Source organism: Equus przewalskii, chromosome 2, assembly GCF_037783145.1.
Source record: "Equus przewalskii isolate Varuska chromosome 2, EquPr2, whole genome shotgun sequence".
Lineage (NCBI taxonomy): Eukaryota > Metazoa > Chordata > Mammalia > Perissodactyla > Equidae > Equus > Equus przewalskii.
The window spans coordinates 25,396,848-25,416,494 of NC_091832.1; the positions used below are offsets into that span (position 1 = coordinate 25,396,848).

Here is a 19,647-nt window from a genome sequence, read left to right on the forward strand (position 1 = left end):
TACATGTGAGAAACTTCCATTGTAAGCACAGTACAGACTCATTTTAAGTAAAGCTGGAAAACACAGAGACATAGAGAAAAAGAATGTATCACCACTGAAATATCACCATAATTAGTATTTTGCCTTATTTTTCAGACTCTCCCTCCATGTATACATTTAATATCTTTTTCACATAAAACATTTTATTTGAATCATTTTCCTAGATTCTTAAAAAAAATTGTATATACTTTTTAAACTGAATCGTATGCTAATGAGTATAGAAATGTGTTTCCGGATTACATGGTTAGGTTGTTATGTCTATGGGATTTTAAAAATGTTATCATCTAGATCCTGGAAAACGAGGAGGGAAAAGAGGATCCTAGGCAGCAGGCTGTAAGACCGAAAACTTGTACTAACACTGCGGATGGCATATTTCTAAACCTTTGCAGAGATGGGAGATGGTGCATTCTCCCTTCCCCCAGTTATTTATCAAGTTTGGATTGTGAAGTACTGATTTATTTTTTGGATGGAGAAAGTTGAGGCATAGAAGTAGAGTGACCATATAATTTATCATGCAACCCAGGACACTTCTGAGAGTGAATGGGGGTGCTATTAATAATTACTCTGTGGTGACAGACCTAAATCAGGACTGTCCTGGTAAAAATCATCATGAATGGCCACTTTGCCTAAGAAGAGTCTGGGTTTTTTAAATCCTCTATTTAGTATTATTATTATTTTTTTTTAAGTAAGGCTTTATTTTTTTAGAGTAGTTTTAGGTTTACAGCAAAATGGAAGCGAAAGTACAGAGATTTCCCATATACCCACTGCCCCACACATGCATAGCCTCCCACATTATCAGTATCCCTCACCAGAGTGGTACCTTTGTTACAATTGATGAACCTATACTGACACATCATTATCATCCAAAGTCCATAGTTTACATGGACTTTTCCCAGTTTTTAACCAGCAAGATTAAAAATGGCTTTATGGGCTCAAAAATGAGGACTGACTAAAAACGAATAGGATGCTTTCATTGGGAAAGACAAAGGCTGGGAAATGATTATAAAAATCGAAAGAAGTCTTGAAGGGGGTAGGATAATAAAGTTATTATTCTAGAACTAAGAGTGCTATCTCTGAGTTTCAGAGATTAGTTTTAAGGCAAAACTATGTATCTATATATTTACATATACATTTGTGTGTGTATCTTAAAATGTCACGCAGTGAAATCTATAGTGGTGGAATTCATTGTCTCAGGTTATCTATGGACATTACTTTAGAAAAGTTGTAGAGACATTCCAGGTTGGTAAATCAGTCCATATTGAATAGATAAGGGAATGGGTGCACATTGCACAACGTTGTTTCCTAGTGACAGAATGCCTGGCTTTGAAGACTGAGGGTTGCTGCAGAATTATAAGGGATGGGTGAAAGTGCTAGTTTACTGTGTAGATGGAAGGACCTAATGTTTATTGAATTGTTATTATGTGCTACTCTTAATTGTTTTGGGTGCTGTACATATAACTCTGGAAGGTATAGGTGTTGTGCCCTGATCCAGAAGCGAGGTATTACTGACTTAAATATCTTGCCCGAGTCTTCTCATATATGAACAGATGTACAGTCAAACCTTTTTGACTCCAAAGCATGCAGTGTCAGTGTGCATCCTGTCACATGATGTGCCCAGCGTATCTTTTAAACCCGTGCATTATCAAATCCAGAAATCTTACCTTGTAATTCCTTGGTCTAAACATTTGAACTGTGTCAGCTCATACTGAGTACTGAACAAACTAAATCTGCAAAATGTTTTTTGTAAAGAGCCGGAGAGTAAATTTTTTAGGTTTGCAGGTCAGATGGTCTCTGTAGTGAATATTCAACTCTGCTCTTGAAGTGGGACAGCAGCCACAGACAAATGTAAATGAATGCGTAGCTATCTTCCACCAAAACTTGATTTACAAAAGTAGTTGGCAGGCCAGATTTGTCCTGTGGGCTGTAGCTTGTCAACCCCTGAACTAAATGCTGTGGTTTTTGGTGTTTGAAAATGGAGCTGGAAACGTTACTTGCATGCATAGTGCCTTTCCTCTTTCCAATAAGTATGTCAGCAATTTAATGAAATACTTCCTCCTTCCTCAATTCATGCTTCCCTGTAAAGTAGGAAATAACTATCCGTGCGAGTTATTTCTTGTTTTAATTACTCTTGCTGTTTGCCTAGTTTTAACGTATCTTCCCTTTTAAAAAAACATCAACCTTGTTTAAGCGATTTAGTTTTAAGTGTTTACATTGGACTTGCTTTGTTGCATGTAGTACGTAACTCATGCACGTCATTTCTGAGGAACCTTGTGTCTTGATCGGTAGAGCTTTGCCTCAGCTCAGTCTGTTTCCTTGAGAAAAGTGTTCTTGTATGCTTTAGTTTTAACCTAGAGAAAATAGAAGTTTGGTACTTCGTTTCTGAGAGTGTCTACGAAAACCCTAAAGACGTTTTGGTGCAAGAAATTTATTCCTTTCCCAAATATGTATTGGCCACCCCTAACATAGCTTCTATCATTAATGCTACTTCACTGCTGCCACCAGCCATGGGTTCCGTTCTTGGATCACTAACAACCCTCTTAAGCCTTCGTTCCCTGTGTTCGTTCATGTGTTAAATAATGAAATAACTGTTTCACACAGGGACACTTAAACTCAGCATGGTTTAATGACATTTGTAGTACTACACAGCTAGTAAGTATTTGAATGCACATTCCAGCATATGTCTCTGATATCCCAGTGTGGATCTTTTCTCCATGATATAATTTCCACGCTTCCTCCCAGTAATCAGATGTGTTATGATACTCTAAAAAAAATCAGTTTAGTTATTTTTCTCATTATTTGTTCAGCAGTCACTTCTTGGATGCCTGCTTAAGACTCTTCAATGCTTTTCCTGTTACCTCTTGTTTAAAGACCAAACTTCTTTCTTTTTTAAACAACTTTATTGATTTATATGTTCCATATCATGAAATTCACCCATTTCAGGTGTACAATTCAGTGATTCTTAGTAACTTTCTGAGTTGTGCCACCATCCTGATGAGTTGGTTTTAGAATATTTTCATCCCCTCAGTAAGACTCCTCATGACCATTTACAGTTAATCCCCATTCACACCCTAGGCCCCAGTCAACCACTGACTGACTTTCTGTTTTTAAATTTGCCTTTTCTGGACGTTTCATATAAATGGGACCATACAGTGTGTGATCTCTTTGGTTTGGCATCTTTCCATCTCATGTTTTGGCGATTTCATCCGTAGCGTAATGTGTGTCAGTAGTTTGTTCCTTTTGGTTGCTGAGTTGTCTTCCATTTGGTGGGTATACCACATTTTGTCAACTACTTACAGTTGAAGATGTCTCTTGATTACTGTTTTTGGCTATTAGAAATAACGCTGCTATGAACATTTGCATGTAAGTCTTTCTGTGGACACGTTTCCATTTCTCTAGGGGTAGAATTGCTGAATTTTATGTTAGTTTTGTTACGTTTTGAGAAACTGCCGAACTGTTTTCCAAGTTCGTGTGCCATTTTCCACTCCCTTCAGCAATGTATGAGGGTTCCAATTCTCTACATCCTCACCAACATTTCTTTTATTTGTCTTATTTAATACAGCTATTCTGGTGGGTTTTAATAGTTTTTTCCTTAATGACTGATGGTGTTGAACATCTTTTCATGTGCTCATTAACCGTTCATATGTCTTTGATGAAATGTCTGCTCACTTTTTTTGTGCATCTTTTGATTTAGATTGTCTTATTGAATTGTAAGAGTTCTTTGTAGATTCTGGATACAAGTCTTTAATCAGATATGGCTTTGGATATGCAGTCCTGGGCCGCATAATGACGTTTTGGTCCACGAAGGGTTGTGTGTGAGACAGTGCTTCCGTAAGATTAGTACCGTATAGCTGAAGCGTGTGGTAGGCTGTACCATCTGTGTTTCTGTAAGAACACTGTATGATGTTTGCACAATGACAAAATTGCCTAACAACACATTTCTCAGAATGTATCCCTGTTGTTAGGTGACATATGACTGTATTTTCTTCTGGTCTTTTCGTTTTTTCAGTGGTATCTTTTGAAATGCAATAGCTTTTAGTTTTGATGAAGTCCAATTTATCATGCTTTCTGGTATAGATATCTTTGCCCAGCTCAGGCTCTTAAGGATTTTCTACCATGCTTTATTCTAAAAGGTTGATTGTTTTAGCTCTTATGTTTAAGCCTGTGGTCCATTTTGAGTTAATTTTATGTATTGTGTGAGGTGATAGTTCATCTTCATGCATGCCTCATTTTCCCCAGCAAAGTTTTGAAATTTTCAGCGTACAGGTCTTACACGTCTTCTGTTAAATTTTGTTCCTACGTATTTATTTTTCTCTATGGTTTTGTGAATGGAATTACGGTTTTATTTTTGGATTGTCTGTTGGTTGAACATAGAACTATAATTGATTTTTGTATGTTGATCTTGTATTCTACAAATTTGCTGTACTTATTACTTCTAATTAATTAGTTCCTATTACTTAATTCTGATAATTTTGGGTGGATTCCTTAAGATCATGTTACCTGCAGTAAAGCCAGCTCTCCTATCTGGATGCCTTTTCTTTCTTTTTCTTACCCGATTGCACAGGCCAGAGCTTGTAGCACTGCGTTAAGGAACAGATGAGAGCAGACATCCTGGCTTTATTCTTGATCTTGGGGATAAAATGTTCCTCTTTTACCTTGAAGTATGATCATTGTAGGTTTTTCATAGATGCAGTTGATCAGGTTAAGTTCCCCTTATATTCCAAGTTTAAGAGTTTTGTCATGAATGGGTTTTGGATTTTGTTAAATGCTTTTTCTGCATTTGTTGATGATTATATGGTGTTTATCCTTTGAATATGTTATGTTACATTAATTGCTTTTTGGATGTTAATCTAACCTTGCATTCCAGGGATAAATCCCATTTGGTCATGTTGGATTTGGTTTGTTAATATGCGTGTCGAGGGTTTTTGCATCTATGTTCATGAAGGATATTTATCATTTTCTTGTCTTGTGATGTCTTTCTTTGATTCATTATCATGGTGATACTGACCTTATGAAATAGGTTGGAAATGGACCATCCCCCTCTATTTATTGGAAGAGTTTGTGAAGTATTGGTATTATTTTAAACATTTGATAAAATTCAACGGTGAAGCCATCCTGGCTTGGTGTTATTTGTGGAAAGATTTTTAATTACTAGTTCAGTTTCTTTATGTCTTACAGGTTTAGAGTTTCCATTTCTTCTTGAGTCAGTTTTGGTAATTTGTGACTTTCCAGGAATTTCTCCATTTTATATAAGGTGTCAAATTTGATGGCGTAGGGTAGTAAATTTTTATTTTTATTTTTTTATTTTTTCTTTTTCTCCCCAAAGCCCCTGGTACACAGTTGTGTATTTTCAGTTGTGGGTCCTCCTAGTTGTGGCATGTGGGACGCCGCCTCAGCATGGCTTGACAAGCAGTGCCATGTCCGCGCCCAGGATTCCACCTAGCGAAAACCTGGGCCAGCAAAGCGGAGCGCATGAACTTAACCACTCAGCCACGGGACCGGCCCTTTGGGTGGTAAATTTTTACAAAGTGAAATCTCCCTCCCGTTTTCCCTCTCTCAGTCCCCCTCCCATCTCTCGCATACATAAATATACACACATGCATATGCATATTTAGAATAGTTTTTTATGACCCCAAGCAAGGCAGGTTTTGCAAGTATTTATTTTGTTTGGCCTAAGTATGTGTTATATTTCTCAATTTAAAAGTATTGTTTTTGTAATTAGTAATATTACTATTTAATTAATATTACTAACAACTAGGTCTGTAATCCTCATTTGTGGTTTACATGTGGGTTCCTGAGGCCTTGAGGCTCTCACCTGTACCTAAAGCATCCATCTCTAATAAATTCCACCTTTTACCTCAACAAGGAAAAGTAAAGGATGTGGATATGAGTAACCCAAAAGTCTAGTTCTTACTTTACATTTTCATGTCCTGCCTACCCATGGATCTCTCCATCCTCTACCCACCCCCTCCCCACTTCCTGAAATGCTTCTCCATGCTTATGATTTTCTCCACAATCCCCAGATTGTGCCGTTTTTAAACGCTAAACATCAAGAAGCAGCAGGTGTAATTTATTATCAGGTACATGGTTGAGAACTTCCCAGCCTTTTTATGTTCCCTGGGAGAAAAGTATTGTGCCTGTTGATTCCCACAGTGTTGAAATACAGTAGAAGTGAGCTCTAATGTTCATCATCTGTTCAGGGCGAAAGAATGCAAGTGTTTAGTTTTATTGTCATGATAGAATTCCTTTCTTCTTAAAATTGATTCTTCCTGTCCCTTAAATTCAAGGTTGTATGTGTTCTTAGTCCTTTAAGAAAAACAAAATTCAAACACAAATAGGTTTTCTCTGTCCCAGCCTGAGCAGCGGTAGGTGATTCTAATTTATCGTTCAGTAAGCGGTACTGATTTCAGGCTAACTAGTCACGTATGCCTTTAGGTGCTTGTCCTTTCTGAAGGGAGACGCAGTATTTGTGGTTGCTCACCTGGTTCTCTGAAAGTGACCTGTCGTCTGTAAAACTAACCACGTGAAAGTTAACTTAGTTTGGACTCAGTATTACATACTAAAGACAATTTATCTCTTAGTTTATTTCAATTTAGACCTACCTGGCTATGGTATTGGGGGTAGATTGGGGAGAACTTACTTTATAAACATTTCCGTGAGCAGTATTGCCTCTGCCTGTGTTAAATACAGAGACAGATGTTGGGGAATTTATCTTTAAAGGCAAATACGGCAGGGCTTTGCCCATTAGGCAAAGATCTATGAGTACAAAAAGCAAAGGAACCAAAACATTCCCTGTAGCAAGAGGTTGGAATACTAGATGGCTACTGGCAGAAAATCCTTTCATAGACTTACGTAAAACAGCTGAAGGCCGTGTTAATTTAGCACCGTATATTTTTTGTTCATCCACTTACGTGTGTGTGTGTTTGTGGAATATTGGCCCTGAGATAACATCTGTGCCGGTCTTCCTCTATTTTGTGTGTGGGGTGCCTCCACAGTGCAGCTGATGAGTGGAGCAGGTCCGCACCTGGATCCAGATCCGCCAAGCCGAGCACGTGGAACTTTCCGGGCAGCCCCTCACCCTTTTACTTTTAACCTACGTTTGTCTTTGTTTTTAAAGTGGGTTTCTTGTAGACAAGATATAGTTGGGTCAGATTTTTTGACCTACTCTGACAGTGTCTTTTAATCGATACGTTTACACCATTGACATTCAAAGTGATTATTGATGTAGTTGGACTAGTATCTATCGTATTTGTTACTTACTGTTTTCTATTTGTAGCCTTTGTTCTTGTCTTTTTCTTCTACTGTTTTCCTTCCTTTTGTGGTTTTAATTGAACATTTTATGATTCTATTTTTTCTCCTTTCTTAACATATGTTACTTTTTTTTTTTTTTTTTACCTTTTGGTCGTTGTCCTAGTTTGCATCATACATTACAGCTAATCCAGATTCACTTTTCAAATTAGATGATACCACTTCACGAGTAGTGTGAGTACTTTAAAATAAATAATTCTAATTCTTTCCTCCTGTCCCTTGTATCATTGCTGTCATTGATTTCACTTACCTGTAAGCATACGTAAGCATATATAAAATGATACAAGCATAAACATGTGTAATTGAATACGTTGTTGCTATTATTATTTTGAACAAACTGTTTGTCTTTGAGATCAATTAAGAGTAAGAGAAATAGGGGCCAGCCCTGTGGTGTAGCAGTTAAGTTTGTGTACTCCACTTTGGCAGCCTGGGGTTCGCCCGTTTGGATCCCAGGCACAGACCCACACGCACTTATCAAGCCGTGCTGTGGCAGACGTCCCACATATAAAGTAGAGGAAGATGGGCACGGATGTTAGCTCAGGCCAGTCTTCCTCAGCAAAAAGAAAAAAAAGAATAAGAAATAAAATTTTTTATTTTACCCTCACTTATTCCTTTTTTGAAGCTCTTTTCTTTATATAGATCACAGTTTTCGACCTGTATTGTTTTTGCTTCTCTCTGAAGCACTTTTAACATTTCTTGCAAGACAGGTCTACTGGCAACAAATTACCTCAATTTTCGTTTGCCAGAGAAAATCTTTATTTCTCCTTCACTTGTGAGGATAATTCACAGGATACAGAATTCTAGGTTGGTGTTTTCTTTTCTCTCAAAATGTTAAATACACTCCACTCTCTTCTTGGCTTGCATGCTTTTTGAGGAGAAGTCAGATGCAATTCTTATCTTTGTTCCTCCATAGGTAAGATTTTTTCCTCCCCTGGCTTCTTTATTTTTTCTTTATGTTTAATTTCCTGTAATTTGAAATGATGTGTGGAGGTGTATTTTTTTGGCATTTATCCTGCTTGCTGTTCCCAGAGCTTCCTGGATCTGTGGTTTGGTGTCTGACATTAATTGGGAGAAATTCTCAGCCATTATTTTTTTCAGATACTTCTGTTCCTTTTTCTCTTCTCTGGTATTCCCATCATGTGGGTGTGATATCTTTGTAGTTGTCGCACGGTCCTTGGATGTTCTGTCTGAGTCTTTGTTCTCCATTTTGGGGGTTCGAGGATTCTGCTGACAGATCCTCTAGCTCAGAGATTCTTTCTTCATCTGTGTCCAGTCTGCCAATAAGTCCGTCAAAGGCATTCTTCATTTCGGTTACAGTGTTTTTAATCTCTAGCATTTCTTTTTGGTTCTTTCTTAGGATTTCCTTCTATCTGTTTACGTTGCCCGTCTATTCTTGCAAGCTGTCTACTTTATCCATTAGAGCCCTTAGCATATTAGTCACAGTCATTTTAAATTCCTGGTCTGATGATTCCAACATCCCTGCCATGTATGTTTCTGATACTTGGTTTTTCTCTTCAAATTGTGGTTTTTGCCTTTGAGTATGCCTTGCTGTTTACTGATGACAGCCATGCCTGATATCCTGGGTAAAAGGAACTGTTGTAAGTAGGCTTTTAGTGATAGGGTAGGGTGTGGGGGAGGGGGGGTGTTCTATAGTCCTGGGATTAGGTCTTAGTTTTTTAGTGAGCCTTTGCCTCTGGACTGTCCCCTACACAAGTGTTTTTTAGGTTTTTTCTTTATCCTCCTTTTGGTAGGACAGGATGGTTTGAGTAGGCTGGAGTTGTGTATTTCCCCTGGTCAGTGTCAGCTCAGTCTCTGATAATAACCCGGCCGATTAGGTTCTCGTTAACTAGTTTCCCTTGAGGGGGGCAGACTTTGTTAATAAGTGCTCTGGCCTATTTCAGAATTGTTCCTTTTCTCTTCACCTTGCTGGAAGCCTGAGGAAATTTTTTTCTGATATTTATTGAGGGACCTGGTTTGGCTCCTGGAGGTAAATCTTACAATATTGTGGGGGCTTCCTATGACTGGTTCCCCCTGGAGTTTCAACTCTCAGAGTTGTCCACACTGAGCCTCTAGCAATTTGTCAATTACAGTTCAGGTTTTCCTATTCTGGTCCTTACTGGTTCTGGCCGTAGTTTCCACCGGTCCCTGCTCTGGTAGCTGTGCTGGTCTTTATTCGCCTGTCCAGTCTTGGGGCAGTGGTTTGCTGTGTGTCCTCCCCTCTCTATGGATCCAAGAAGAACTGTTGATTTTTCAATCTCTTCAGCTTTTTACTTGTTGTTAGGATGGAATGGTGACTTCCAAGCCCCTTACGTGTGGAACTGGAAACATGCAAATACTAGTGTAAAGAAAACATTTAAGCCCATAATTTCTGTGGAATGTTGTCGTAAGACACAGCTCTGTGATGTCAAAATACTGTAGAAAACTGTGAAATCACTAAGGGACTCCCTTTGAGCCCCTATATGAAATGTTCCTTTTAAAACAAGGGTTGTGAATTCAGACGCTTTCAGGGGCCGCCTCCAGGGGCACGGGTGTTTGGACACAAGTGCATGTAGGTGTGTAAACTATAATTAACTGGAAAATACCGTTTCTGCATATTCCCCATCTAAAGGAGTTTCACTCAACAAATACATACTGATGGCCTGCTATTTGCCAGGTGCCTTTTCAAAAACAACCAGAAAACTACAATTTTAAGCAAAAATTTCTACTTTAAACACTGGTGTAATGTTTAAAGAAAAATTACTTGGCCTAGGCAAAATACTCCTGTTAACTTTCAGTTTGCCATTTACAATATAGTACCTGGGGAAATTTCTTTTCTTTTTTCGGATTTGTATACTTCCTTTGTCAGTAATAAAAACTGTGTGCCTATGTGTGTGTATGTGTGTGCTTTGTGTGTGTATGCTGTCTGGTACCCAAGGAGACTAGAGCCAAAAATCAAAACTGCAAGGCACATGTATGAAGCTTTATTGGAGGTTTTCCCTGTTACTCACTCCTGCCCTTTGTGGTATGAATCAGTCAGTATGCTTTTGGCCACAGTAACAGAATCCATCTAATAGTGGCTTAAATGATAAGTGCGTGTATTTGCCCACATAACTGGAAGTATAGAGGTAGGACAGTGTTCAGAGTGGTCCTGTCATTCAGTTTTGTCACCAAGGACCTGGCTGCCCTCTGTATTGATATGGATGTTTGGTTAGGAATTTGGTTTCTGATTCTCTCTTGATTGTTACCTTTCCCTAAATGCCTTTCTTAGTGAGCAGGTTCTTAAAAACCTTTAGATTGTTCTCAAAACTTTGTGCGTTCGTGCTCTTCTTTCTCCTTAAGCATGTTCCTTGCTATCACACTCTCCCAGTACCTGCTGACCTGCTAGATTACCGCCTCTGCACGCTTCTCCACAATCTTGGGTCAGGGAAGAAAGAATTGTTTCTGAAGTGGGATATAGGAGCAGCCATATGGCTACTGTTCTCTTTTCTTGTAAACCTCCTCTCTTCTTTAAAGAAATGTTTTCTGTTTGGATTAAGAAATATTGTGGAATTTTACAACAATAACAGTGTTCTTTAGAACAAGAAAATTTGATATAACTAAGTCTGAAAATGAGTCTCGTGTAGTTGCGAGGGCACTAACTCTGGAGTCAAGAGTCCTGTGACAAATTCTGGCCATAATTTTGGGTTTTGTATCTTTGGACAGCTTTTCACCTCTTTGGGTCTTAATTTTGTGTTACATAAATGGGAATTAGAAATTCCTTTTCCAAAATGCCAGTGAGGATTCAGTAGAAAGTTTATATGAAATACTTCTAGCATAGAGCCTGGCTGGCATAGGACAAAGGCTTGGTAAATGTACGGATTTTAACACTGAGCCATTTCCTTTTGGATCTGTCACTTTCATTGAGACCCAGACCTTTGAAGCTGGGCCTTAGAATTCTGTGGAGAAGTCCAAGCTGGGTATCATTTTATAGCTGCCATTAAACTCATTCATTGGAACTCAGGAATAAGTTGCTGGGCAGTTCATGCTGGGTGGCTTTCCTCGTGGGTCCTGCATTGTTATTCATCTACACTGTGTGGCTCGTGTGGTACTTACCTGCTTTGCTTTTTTGTTTAAAAGTGGGGGGAATAAAAGAAAAAAGGCTTCACATCCTTTTCATAGTATAATCTAAAGTTAAAAAAAACCATTGTAACAAAATAAGAATCTTGAAAATACATACTCATTGTAATTACTACTCTACTCTATGTTTTGATAAGCCTTTTGGTCCTATCTCTATTTTATCTGTCTAGGGATTCACAGTTACTATTCCCTTGTCATCATTCAAAACAGCAATGTCAGTAGCCCAAAAGTTGTTGCTATTGCAATCATTTCAGCTCTGTCCCAATAGAAGGTGTTACCAGCTGCCTGTTCTTGATGAAGAACTTGAAAACCTTCCGTTTCCAAGCTTCGGTCCTTCTTTTTCTATCCCTGTGTCTGTCTTCGGCCTGGGGTGCCTTAGTGTTTTTCAAACTTCTATTTAGTGGCACAACCATCTCTTCAAAGTTCTTTTGGCGGCTCCCTGTATAAAACAGACCAATCTGGGTACCCTGAATTTTTTTCAAGGAAGGGTTTCAAATGGGAGTGGGAATCACTCACCAATGGCAGGAATCTCCACAGAGCTCAGAGTGGAAAACCGGTGAAGTCTCCATGGATTGTTGTATTTTCTGGTGCTCAGGAGCTGGTTCACACGGCAGCCACCGCCCCCGACGTTTTACTTACTAAGAGCTACACTAACTATTGCTCTATTATTGCCTGCAGTCTCTTATCACTGGTTAAAGCATTCCCCTCTCAGTCTTTGTGCAAGAGTTTCCTTCCAGCTGGGTGAGTTGGCCTTGTGAAAGTCTTGGCACCAATAGAATTGAATCTTAACACAAAAGCACCAACTAAAAAGAAATCAGAGATGATGCAGGCTTTCATGTGTGGGATGCTTTTTCCTCTCTTGAACAAGGTTCCTTAAGAATGAGTCTTGAGTTCTCCTGTTCTGTAACCAACAGGAGGACTCACAAATGGCAGTGGAAGATACATCTCTGCTGCTCCAGGCGCTGAAGCCAAGTACCGCAGCGCGAGCAGTGCCTCCAGCCTCTTCAGCCCCAGCAGCACCCTTTTTTCTTCCTCCCGTTTGCGGTATGGAATGTCTGATGTCATGCCCTCTGGCAGGAGCAGGCTTTTGGAAGATTTTCGAAATAACCGGTACCCCAATTTACAACTGCGGGAGATTGCTGGGCATATAATGGAATTTTCCCAAGACCAGCATGGGTCCAGGTGAGGACTTGGCTTTGGCATTGAAGGTAACTGAAATTTTAATGCCTTAAATTCCGTGCTTCAGATAAAGTATACACTAAGTAAATTGCCGTAAAATAATTGAAACAGAGTTTGCCTCCCGGTATGTTTCCCATTCTTTACTTCAGAGGGACATGGATATGGGTGTCACCAGATATGCAAGTGATGGAACAGAGCCAGTTAGTAGTCTGGATCGCATGCTTACAACAAACCATTTTGCCTTTCTGCGTGATTAGCCGGGTGTGGCTTCTTCATGAGAACCTCACAGAATGTCTGCAGTTTAAGAAACAGAAGCTCTAACACAGAGACGTGCACACTTTGCTCCTTCAGTCACTGCTAAGAATCTTGCTCTCAGAGACGCTATTCAGATACAGGTGTGGATCTCTGGTGCTCAGGAGTCAGACAGCTCGACCACCTCTCTTTGTTGTTTTGCTCCGCAGACGTGAGAGAGAAGAAGCTTTTAAGACACACAGAATTGAGCTTGAGTTGCCCTCTCTGTCTGGCTGTTGCAGTGGGTTTCACAAAAAGGGACTGTGGTGCTGGGGAGAAAGCGTAGTTCTGGTGACACTACCCGCCCTTCTTTCCTGTTTGTCCCTGTGTCTCTTTGGCCGTGCCCACTGAAACGGCTTCTAAAGAACCTACCTCCTTTTTAAGTTCTGCCAGCTTGCTACTGGTTTTTCTGGTTTAGTCACCTGCATTAAAAAAGATAAAATGAGTAGCAGCTACTTCAGAAGACACTGCAGACATTTGTAACGCCTGTTCCACACCATTAATGAATACCACTTCCTATGAGTACGAGTGAAAGAATGCAGGAAGAGCCGTGGGCTTTGAGTTTGTTGGCGTGGGTCTGGTTTCTAAGGGAAGAAGTCAGGTAGAGTTTCCCCTGGGTTATGCCTGCCTTCACCCCCTCCTCTCTTTTCTTGCCCCCCTTCCCGTCTCCCCCTCAACTCCATACATAAATAAAATTTTGTACATATGTCCTGCTGTAAGGAAAGACATTGAAATTTAAGGATACTTCTAAAAGCTCAGGTAAGTTAGGGGGTACTTCATACTATAAAATTTTTTTCTTCGTAAGTTCTTCAATTAAGTGAGCTCAAGTGCTTTATTTAAATAACACCATTGTGCGTGTGTGCACACATACACACACATACATATAGTTTCAAAACTGATACATTATATAAATTGAGCTAATTCTTATTTATTTCCAAGTCTTCCTGAAATGCTGTAATTGCCCTTTTAACTCTGTGCTTCAGATTCATTCAGCTGAAACTCGAGCGTGCCACACCGACTGAGCGCCAGCTTGTCTTCAACGAGATCCTGCAGGCCGCCTACCAGCTGATGGTGGATGTGTTTGGAAACTACGTCATTCAGAAGTTCTTTGAAGTAAGCCTTTGTTCTCTCTAGCCTGTGGCTTTAGAGAATCTCCAGAGCATTTTGATTTTTATTAGCTGTTTTTAGAACTGCATTCCCATTCCAGTCCTCACAATGAAGTGTGTGGTTTTTTTGAAGAGCTTTTCAGTGGTCTCTGATTCAGCCGCAGCAGGATGTCATTTAAATACCCAGGCAGATGATGCCAGTCTGTTTTGGAAAACCATTGTCCGCATTTAGGATCCAGCACATTATTTCTGATTGTTTCAATAGTTTCACTCAACATGTCAGTTTTGGAGGAAATAATCCTTGTAAGATAATTTTAGCTGATCACAAATAAAATGTTCTGAGAAAGGAATTACTTTTTTTTAGGATTCCTAGAGAATTATCTTTGGACACCAACTGTAGTGTTTTTCATCATAAACTACAGTCGTGAGAATTGATCAATGCTTCTTCTTGGGTTCTCCTTTGGCCTTGGTTCCTTGTTTTTCCTCCATTAATGTGAATAACGTCCACCCTTGTTACCGTTGTCTTTAGAAAGGATTAATGAGATTGTTGGATTAATGTCTGTTTCCCCCCTAAACTAAAATGTCAGAACGACAGGGAGTTTTTGCTTACCGTTGTAGCCCTGTTGCTCTGGTGTCAACCACCTCAAGTTATCACTTCAGAAGGGAATGAAACCTTGAGATGAAGAATCTGGTTCAGGGGGAAAATACTGGAACACTGCTCATTACCTACCCCCAACCAAAGGAATTGGAAAACTTCTTACATCTTAGTTTGTTTGATGTGTGTGTAGATTAAAGAATGACTCACAGCCCCTTCCGTCCCAGCTTCTCTCATAGACTCAAGTTCTTTGACACTGAATTCTCCAGCTATGGGCTGAGAAGCCAGCCTAAACATGACTCTTAGATTTTTGAGTTTAGAATGTCTTTTCACTGCTATTTTGTCACAGATATAAAAATACAGAGATCTCCAGCTCCAGAGGTAGTGCAGCTAGAGGTGGCAGAGTGAACAGTGGATGATAGCCACATGATTTGGAGCAAGCTAGAGAACTTTCCTGGACCATAGTTCCCTTGTATGGAAAATGAGTGGATTGGGCAAGCTAATTATTCTAAAGTTTCCTCCAGTCTCACGATCATGCTCTTCAAAAGCAAATAAAAAACCAGGGATGGAAAGTCATTCTGGGAAGAATTTAACGTGGTGAGGCCTTACGTCTCGATTCTACTCACTTTTTCCTCTGACTCGGTTGCCTTGTGTAAGTGACGATATCTACTCTTGGAGTGATTTAGAGCGCTAATCCCAAACAGTGTCCCCCTGAGCGTCGGCTCAGACTCCGCGTAGATGAGAGAGGAGCTTTCCAGTCCGTGGGCCGCAGGCACCGGGTAGGCCATAGGTTTGCTGCAACAAGTCTGAATCTTCCCCAGACAGCGTCTGAAGCCCTAATAAATCATGTTTCCCACATGTATTGTTATTTTAGAATAAATATAAATGCTCCTGTAATTACTAGAGTATGGATTCACTTAATAATATTAATGGATTAATGGCAGCTTTGAGGAATTACATATTTGTTTAGCACATATTAGTGAAACTACTACTATTGGATATCTGAGAAATTTCTTAACATTAAAAAGAGTTTTTCATAATCAGAGGCTGAGAACTACTGACTTGAAGAAACAAAGACTTTCTAAACAGAAGGTATAGTTAATCATAGGTGACAGGGCTGAAAGAGGCATGCCAGCGGCAGATGGAGAATAGTGATGCTGTGCTTTCTCTGGTTTCTTTCCTTCTACCTAAGTCGTGGTATTCACTCACACGTTGTGTCTAGTTTGGCAGCCTTGAGCAGAAGCTGGCTTTGGCAGAACGGATTCGAGGCCACGTCCTGTCATTGGCATTGCAGATGTATGGCTGCCGTGTTATCCAGAAAGCTCTCGAATTTATTCCTGCAGACCAGCAGGTAATTGTAAGTTTCCCCTTTAACTTTTTTCTTGGTGTTTAATGTTTCTCCATGGTACATATAGTAAACCCTGTAAATTTGTCACTCTTTAGTTTTAGTTTCAGTTTTGTTTTTCTTTGGTGCTTTTGGCTGCCTTTCTGTGCATGGCCAGCATGAACTGTGCAATTCATTTTGTAAATTTATAATGGATCAAGTGTCTTGTGTTAAAACTAGTGGTTTCAAACACTCTTCTCTTTGATTACAACTTAGTGCTTAGTGGGTGCAATTTTATAGGTGGGTTTTTGTTTGGTAAGAACTGAATCAGATAAAACACTAGTAAGTTGTCCTTTTCTGCAACCTGAATTGACCGCTCCAATAAACCATACTTTTATCCAACCCACCTTCCATTTTCCTTCACTTCCTCCCTCTTATTCCTTCCTTCCACCGCCATTTACTGAGTGCCTGCCTGCCCACTGCAGGGCCTGCTCTGGCACATTGGCCTGAGGCCCGCTCTCTGCCAGACACCAGCACAGAGACGACGGAGACTGATTCCTGCCCACAGAGCATGGTGTGGGAGAGCAGGGGGAGCGCGTGCCCCGAGTCTTTGAAGGGAGGTTTGCGGGAGAAGTCCAGGCTGAAGAGGAGTTAGGAGAAGAGGGGCAGAAATCTGAACTGTCCCCAGGCGCTGTGAGTGGGAGCTGACACAGCACCTGGAGAAGCCCACGGCTTCAGGGACAGTCACAGAGCAGGTCCAGCCGGCCCCACCCAGGCCGCAGGGCCCAGGAGCAAAACCAAGCCGCGGGCGGGTGTGCTGCAGCCGTGCTTGTGCCAGGCAAGGCAGTGCTGCGAGCCTCGGGCTGCTGACCTGACCCCTCGGCCTGGGGACTCTGAACTCCCTCAGCTCTCCTCACTGGAGGCATGGCCGTGGTCTGGCAATGATGAGCCACTTGCCCTCACTGAGAACAAGGTTCGGTAATGAGAATCTGTGTTATGGACTCAAGTTCTGAGCCAGACGAGACACCCGGCACCTCCAGTTCGAAACAAGACACGAGACAACACCGCACCGGCGATGGTGATGGCAGTTGAAGGCTGGGAGAGTCCAGAGTCCTTAGGTTGTGAGACGCACAGATGTGCGTGTCGAGACACCAGTGCCGGCAGAGGGAGCGTTGGCCACGCGGCAGGTTTGCGGTTTGCTCTGCAGTGTTCAGTGCTGGAGAGGCGGCAGTGGAAGGGGTTTGTGTGTGAGTGGTTAGAAGCAGGGGGGAGGCTGCTGCTGGCAGTTTCCTCGGCTGTTCGAATCATTATCAGTTTTAAGTTTCCCTGAGATTCTTACTTATATAAAAAGTTTCTTATTTCTTTTGAACATGGAAGTTTCTTCCTCTTTTTTTTTTGACCGTAATGCCCACTTGCTGAAAGAAAGCAGGAATATTTCAGGTTCCCAGGTATTTTTCTCATCTTTGACCTCTCTCTTGATTGTGGTAAATTGTTGATTTTGTCTCCAGCTTTTCAGATTTTACCGTTTTCTGTTTTCTGACTGGATGACTACATTGTAGTAGCTTTTCACCTCCCTTCCCTTCCCCTCAGGCTCTTGTTCTTTCTGTGCTATATTTCTGTGTATCTGTTTCTGGTCTGGTTTCTTTTGTCTTGTTCTGGGCCTCAACTACTCTTCCTGCTATGGATAATTTACTGTTTTCCTGATGCAACTTTATTATTTTAAGGTGAGAGTAACTCATCTCTGGGGGAGTTTTTACCTCTTTTGGGTTCAAGAAAGTATTCCAGGGATCCGCTTGTGCTTCATTTTGATTTCAAGTCTTCCTTGCCTTTACATATGCATCATTCTCTACTTATTCCCATAATTATATTTCTAGAATAAATCATTCTTTTCTGACATTTGATGAAGTGCTTTAGGAAACTTTCCTGAGTGTTGCCTTTTACTTGTTTTACTTCCTGGCATTGTAATCTTGAACTTCTTCAATTAGAAAATCTCTTAGTTGTTTTGACATATTCAACATCTCAGGGATTTAAGACATTGCATTCAGAAGTGTCACCATCTTAAACTGGCCTACGGTCTTCCACCATAAATGTAGAGTAACGCAGTGGAACTAATAAACAGAGAGTGGGTACAGCCAGGAAACGGGGCAGCGGGTACCAGGGCCCAGGCTCGATGCGGGTGCTCAGCTTCCAGACAGCCAGCGCTGGCGCGGCAGAGCTTTGGGGAGCGAGGCCAGTCAAAATCCCAGCATCTCTCTGCCTGCACCCTTGTCCCCTCCACCCGTTCCCTACACACACACTCTCTCTCTCTCAATATCTGACCTTCCTCTAGATTCCCTGAGTATGGACACTTGTCATTACTTAACTGAGTATTGTTCCTGCTGACATGGCAGTCACTGTGGACTGGCAGAAAGATCATGTCGGAGTCACAGACATGGGCTAAAGTTCTGATTCAGTCACTTTCTATCTATAGTCTGAAGTACATTGGTTAGCTCCTCTCAGACTTAATTTCCTCATATATATGGGTGGAGGGGGCGTGCAGGATAATAGATAACTGACAGGTGGTTTGCTGACACTGTCTTAAAACAACACCACAGTAGCCAGATTGCTTAGATTTGAATCTTTGCAGTGTAGGTGTGTGATTTTAATAAGTCATTTAGTTTGTCTGTGCCTCGATTTCCTCATCTATAATAGTGTCCATTGCCTGAGATTCTTGTAAGAATTCGTTGAGTCGAGAGATGTGAGGCACTTTGAGCTCTGCCTCGACTGGAGTGCGCTGTAGAGGAAACGCTGTCCTTGTTGATCAGACGACCTCATAGTGTCGTCCTGATAGAAACATGATGACTCGGATGTGAAATTCTCCAATACGCTGTACTTTTATAGGGTCCTTTCTATTTGAAGATGTCTACATTTTTTAAAACTCCCAGAGGTCTTTTGCAAGTTAGAGACCTTTTTTAGACTGGCAACTGTTAGAGGAAATTTGCTAACCTGGGAAACACTCTAGTCCTCATTTGTTGCCAGTTTGTCATAGTGCCACAGCTGAGTTGTTTGACTTTGATTATCATGAATTCGCTGCGGTTGTGTCTGGGAATGAGCGTTGATTGTCCAGGTGTTTGCTCGCTGTGATTCTGGTGGTGCTTTCTTTCCTTGTCTCCAATAGAATGAGATGGTTCGGGAACTAGATGGCCACGTCCTGAAGTGTGTGAAGGACCAGAACGGCAACCACGTGGTTCAGAAATGCATTGAGTGTGTGCAGCCCCAGTCTTTGCAGTTTATCATCGATGCATTTAAGGGGCAGGTAAGTGACTTAGGAAAGAAATACGGGAAACAGTGGATGGGTATTTCCATTGTGTGCAGAGAGCGGGGTAGGATTTGTGGGGTGTTCTCTGGTGCTTACTGTCTTAGACCGCAGGAAATAGCAGTCCTGTTCAGTGGTGTCAGATACCCAGCTCTGTGTACCCACGTCTCTGCCTTAACTGTCCATGGGGCTTCTATCCATCGTTAATACACGTTCTGTTCGTGTGGGATGACATACTGTCACTAGAATTGTTAGGATTAAATCCCATGTTTGAAGAAGAAATTTTTTGCTTTGGTTAAGTGCTATTCATCTTGATGTTCAAAAGTTTAATTGCATTTTAAAATTCAAATCACTTACAGAACTAATCTTGCAGGTCATGTGTGAATAAATTTTTTAAATAACAAGGTGCTTCTTGCTG

General features: G+C 40.9%; 1 protein-coding gene and 1 non-coding gene across 51 annotated transcripts in view; both read left to right on the plus strand.

The window, feature by feature from the left end:
* The window catches only part of PUM1 (pumilio RNA binding family member 1), a 122,649-nt gene that overhangs the window by 89,973 nt on the left and 13,029 nt on the right, over window positions 1-19,647 (plus strand). For 26 of the 50 annotated variants that reach the window (XM_070596313.1, XM_070596234.1, XM_070596250.1 and 23 more), the window contains 4 exons: window positions 12,354-12,621; window positions 13,893-14,022; window positions 15,833-15,961; window positions 19,092-19,229. In XM_070596313.1, coding sequence (XP_070452414.1) covers window positions 12,354-12,621; window positions 13,893-14,022; window positions 15,833-15,961; window positions 19,092-19,229 — 665 coding nt within the window. Of the gene's footprint in view, window positions 1-12,353; window positions 12,622-13,892; window positions 14,023-15,832; window positions 15,968-19,091; window positions 19,230-19,647 lie in introns of all 50 variants that reach the window. The other 24 variants (XM_070596299.1, XM_070596293.1, XM_070596309.1 and 21 more) reach the window with 1 other exon arrangement.
* On the plus strand, window positions 16,869-16,953 carry LOC139082139 (small nucleolar RNA SNORD103/SNORD85). Its single transcript, XR_011537868.1, has one exon. It is a non-coding gene; the product is annotated as a small nucleolar RNA SNORD103/SNORD85 (small nucleolar RNA).